The sequence below is a fragment of the Coffea eugenioides genome, chromosome 8 (genome assembly GCF_003713205.1).
Source record: "Coffea eugenioides isolate CCC68of chromosome 8, Ceug_1.0, whole genome shotgun sequence".
NCBI classification, from domain to species: Eukaryota; Viridiplantae; Streptophyta; class Magnoliopsida; order Gentianales; family Rubiaceae; genus Coffea; species Coffea eugenioides.
This window is the reverse complement of record NC_040042.1, coordinates 43033158-43038030: the sequence shown is the minus strand read 5'-3', so window position 1 is coordinate 43038030 and position 4873 is coordinate 43033158. Positions and strand designations below refer to the sequence as shown.

At 53.3% G+C, this 4873-nt stretch overlaps 1 protein-coding gene across 1 annotated transcript; it reads left to right on the top strand.

Annotated features, from left to right (window-relative positions):
* Positions 1-261: 261 nt before the first annotated feature.
* Positions 262-3030, top strand: LOC113780841. The gene is made up of 4 exons (XM_027326624.1): positions 262-708; positions 835-990; positions 1123-2154; positions 2365-3030. The coding sequence occupies exons 1-4, from the start codon at positions 262-264 to the stop codon at positions 3028-3030; spliced, it is 2301 nt and encodes a 766-aa protein (XP_027182425.1).
* The last annotated feature ends 1843 nt before the right edge of the window (positions 3031-4873 follow it).

Below are 4873 nucleotides of genomic sequence, written 5' to 3'. Positions count from 1 at the left end.
AACCCGCAGGCCCGTCCTGTGAAACAAAAGCGCAGGCACTTCAGCCCAAAACGCAGCAAGGCCATATCCGACGAGGTCGACAAGCTCCTGCCCGCTAAAATGATTCATGAAGTCCAATACCCCACCTGACTGTCCAACCCAATCATGGTCAAAAAGGACACTGGTGGTTGGAGGATGTGTGTGAATTTCACAGACCTCAACAAGGCCTACCCCAAAGATTGCTATCCTCTGCCAAGGATAGACGCCCTAGTCGATTCGGCGATGGAACATGAGATCCTCTGCTTCTTGGATGCCTTCAAAGGGTATCATCAAATAGGAATGAGTGAGGAGGACCAAGAGAAAACGGCATTCTACACCGACCAAGGTGTCTACTGCTATACCACCATGCCGTTCGGGCTAAAAAACGCCGGGGCGACCTATCAAAGGTTGATCAACCGCCTCTTCAAGGATCAGATCGGCCGAAATGTGGAAGCTTATGTGGACGATATCCTTGTCAAAAGCTTAACCACTTCGGCCTTCTTATCAGATGTAAGGGAGGTTTTCGGCGTTCTGCGGGACTCAAAGATGAAGTTAAATCCCAAGAAGTGTGTCTTCGGTGTCACCTCAGGAAAATTTTTGGGGTACCTGGTTTCCCACCGGGGAATCGAAGCTAACCCCGACAAAGTCACGGCCATCCAGGACATGTCCCCACCTCGGAACCTCCGAAAAGTCTAGCGACTGAACGGACGCCTGGCTGCACTGAACCGCTTCCTATCCCAGTCCGCAGAAAAAGCTTTGCCCTTTTTCAAGGTGCTTAAGAAGGCCGATCAGTTTGCCTGGACTGAGGAGTGTTAGGCTGCCTTCGACAAGCTGAAGCAGTACTTGCACCACCTACCCACCCTCGCTTCACCTCGGCCCGAGGAGAAGCTGTACCTCTACCTCTCCGCAGTGGACGAGACTGTCAGCGCTGTGCTCATCCGGGATGAGGGCACTCAAGTGCCAGTCTACTATGTCAGCCGAGCTCTCCGTGGGCCGGAGACTCGATACACCTAAGTGGAAAAACTTGTGCTAGGACTAGTCCACGCCGCCCGGCGGCTGAAACCCTATTTTTTAGCTCATCCCATCTCCGTCAGGACCGACCAGCCTCTCCGACAGATACTGGTGCGGCCCGAGGCCTCCGGGCGCCTCACTAAGTGGGCCGTTGAGTTGGGGGAGTACGACCTGTCGTATGAGCCGCGCACCGCCATAAAAACTCAAATCTTAGCCGACTTCTTGGCCGAGCTCACCTTCACGGAAGGTCGGGAGTCCACCTCCGCCCTAGCCGAAGTGTCCACCCCACGCCTGTGGATGTTGTATGTGGACGGATCCTCTAATGGGGATAGGAGTGGAGCAGGACTACTCCTGAAGGGCCCCCAGGGAGAAGTGTGCTCGTATGCCCTCCGCTTTGATTTCCCGGCCACCAACAATGAAGCCGAATATGAAGCCTTGATCGCGGGACTCCAGCTAGCCCGCAGGCTTGGTGCACAGCGGATTCACGTCCGCAGCGACTCCCAACTTGTAATATGCCAAGTTCTTGGTGAATATGAGCCCAAGGATGAGACCATGCGACGGTATCTATCCAAAGTCCACCAACTCACCGCGTACTTCGAGTCTTTCGAAATCCAAAGAATCCCCCGTTCCCAGAATAGGCGGGCTGACGCCTTATCCCGACTGGCTTCCACCTCATTTTCGGATCTCAACAAGATCGTTTTAGTGGAGGTGCTGAGCGAGCCGGGATACATGGAAGAGGTGGTCTGCCCTGTAAACACAGGAGACGCATGGATGAGCCCATTTATCCTTTTCTTAAGGGAGGGGATACTCACCGAAGACCGAGCCGAGGCGAGAAAGATACAACGCAAATCTGCTCGGTACTCGCTCCGCGATGGAGAACTGTATAAACGCTCATACCTTGGCCCATGGCTGAGGTGCATTACACCCGAGGCAGGACGCCAGGTCCTCCATGAGATACACGAAGGCCTATGTGGGGCCCACGTCGGCCACAGGATGTTAGCTAGGAAGACCTTACTTCTTGGGTATTTCTGGCCCTCCGTTCGACAAGATACCCAAAATCTTGTTCTCAGCTGCCCATCCTGCCAAGTCCACGCTCCTGAGCTTCACCAACCCTCGAACTTCATGGTTCCAATCACCTCACCCTGGCCGTTTGAGCAATGGGGGACAGACATCATCAGTCCTTTCCCTAAAGCGGTCGGGGGCTATACCTTTCTGGTGACCGCTGTGGACTACTTCACTAAATGGGTCGACGCCGAGCCTCTATGGACCATCACGGGACTGGCTATTCAAAAATTCTTCTGAAAATGCATTATCTGCCGCTTCGGCATACCTTAGATAATCATCTCGGACAATGGGAGACAGTTTGCCGAGAACCCATTTAAGTCTTGGTGCGAGAACCTCGGCATCAAACAACACTTCACTTCGGTAGGCCACCCTCAGGTCAATGGTCAGGCAGAAAATTTTAACCGAACTCTCTTGCATGGCCTCAAGACCCGACTACACCGAGTTGGATCATCTTGGGTGGAGGAACTCCCCAGTGTTCTGTGGTCATATCGGACCACGCCGAGGTCATCCATGCAAGAGACCCCCTTCTCCTTGACCTATGGAGCCGAGGCTGTCATCCCTGCTGAGATCCTCACACCCAATCCTCGGCTGACAGCCTATGTAGCCGAGGTGAACGGAGAAGAGAGACAGTTAGATCTCGACCTCATCGACGAGAAAAGAGACCTTGCCTCAACTCGGATAGTTTCCTACAAGAACACTCTAACCCACTACTACAATGCCCGCGTCAAACATCGGCGATTCCTGTCAGGGGACTTGGTGCTTAGAAAAAACTCGGTCAGCCGAGCTGAACCGCAAGGGAAATTTGGCCCGAAATGGGAAGGCCCTTACCGAGTTGTGGAATCTAACCTTAATGGGTATTGTAAATTGAGTTACCGAAATGGCTCTCTAGTGCCGAGGACTTGGCACGCCGAGAACCTTAGACTGTATTATGCTTGAAAATTTTACTAAGTTATCACTTCAGCTGCTTAGTTATTTTTCAATAGCAAGATGCTACACATCCGTTATTAAAAAATAAGGGGGACAAATAGGGGACGAAGCAAGAAATTAAAGGAGCCGAAGTGAGGAAAAATAGATCTTTCATTCAAATAAGAAAAGGCATTACAAGAAGAATACAAAAGACCGAGGTCAGGAGTATTGCAAATCATCTCCCACCTCGAATTTTCACGTAAGTCCCTATGACTAAGCTTCAGCCTCGGCTCCCTCTTGGCCAGTTGCCTCCCCGGCTTCTTCCCCGCCGGGGTGAGTATCTTCTCCACCTCCTCCTTGCTCTTCGGCAGCCTCCTCGCCGACGTCACCCCCAGTGTCCTCTCCTACTTCCACCTCGAACACCTCATCGAGCTCAGCTAACCATTTGTTGAACTCGTCCTGGACTTCGGCCAAGTTCCTTCCAACTTGGATGCCCTCGGCCATCCGATCGCACAGCACCTTGGAGTTCTCGTTATAGTTGGCACTGTTCCTCAAGGACTCCAAAGCCTCAGAGGGTAGATGAGCTGCGGCCTCGTCTATGGCCGATGTGAAGCCTAGCATGAAGGTCGGCCTCGTCAGCTGGCCGAGGTCCCCGATGAAGGTCTCGGACCTCCGGAAATCCTCTACAGCCGAGGTGCTCGCGCTCTCGAGGGCCTGCTCGTGGGATTTCTTCACCTCCTCTGACCTCTTCTGCTCTTCCTCCAGAGCTGACCTCAGACTGTTGGTAGTGGCCTCGGCCTCCTCCTCCTTAGTCTCGGCTTCTTGAAGACGTCGCTGAAGCTCGAACTTCTCGGACTCGGAAACTACCAGTTTTTTCTTCAACTTGGCAATCTGATATTGCACCTTGCCGGTGTCCTGCTCCTCAAGCAACTCACAGTACCGATGTGCCATCTCGGCCACAAAGGCTGTGTTGGAGGCCGTGATCACCATAACGCTTTGAAGCATCTCGGCCGGAGTCAGCTTTCTTGTGAACTCCACGTCCCTTGGCAAGCTGGACTGCATCACCAGGTTTTGTGCAACCCGAGGATTGGTGCATCGGTCGTTGACCTTGAGCGACCAGCCCGGACACCAATGCTCGCCGGGGTGAGATTTATCTTTTCCAGAAAACACTGGGGGGCTTTGGTAACGGTTCCATAGTGAAGACCCCGTCACCGCGTTGACTGGAGCCTTCAACTATTTGTCTCGGTCATGTGGAAGTGGAAGTGCTGTGGTCACCCCTAATGGCACCCCTTCCGGAACTGAAAAAGTGGACCCTGTGGCCGCAGCAGCCGAGCTGCTCTGGGTTGCCGTGGTGGGGGTGGTCTTCTCTACCGAGGTCTTGGAAGACTGCCCATGGGACTTCTTTTTGGGCGGAGGCGCCGAAGTCTCCCCCGAGTTCTTTCTCTTCGACCTCTTGGCCACCTCGGCCGAGCCCGATGTGATGATGTCGGACAACTTTGTCACTGCACAAAGAACGAGTATTATTATTTGCCATAGCCGAGGTAAAAGGAAAGCTATGAAAGAAAAATTACAGGGTTTCTTAAGTTTAATGGAAAAGAATGAAGGCTTGTCAGGAGGGATCGAAGCTCGGCTAATTCCCCAATCGACCAGCACGGCCTCGGGGTGGTCCCAGCTGAAGATCCGAAGTCCGGACCCCATCAATTTCTGGAAGGACTCCTCCTCGTGATCCCCCGCGGAAGGGTCGGCCTTCGATTTGATGGGCCTCCACCAAAAACCCCGTGGGAAGTCCCCGGCCGAGACGAAGATGAAGTCACGCTTCCAATTCTTTATGGAAGTGGGGGCGCCGATGACTAGTTTCGGGATGGTGTTGTTC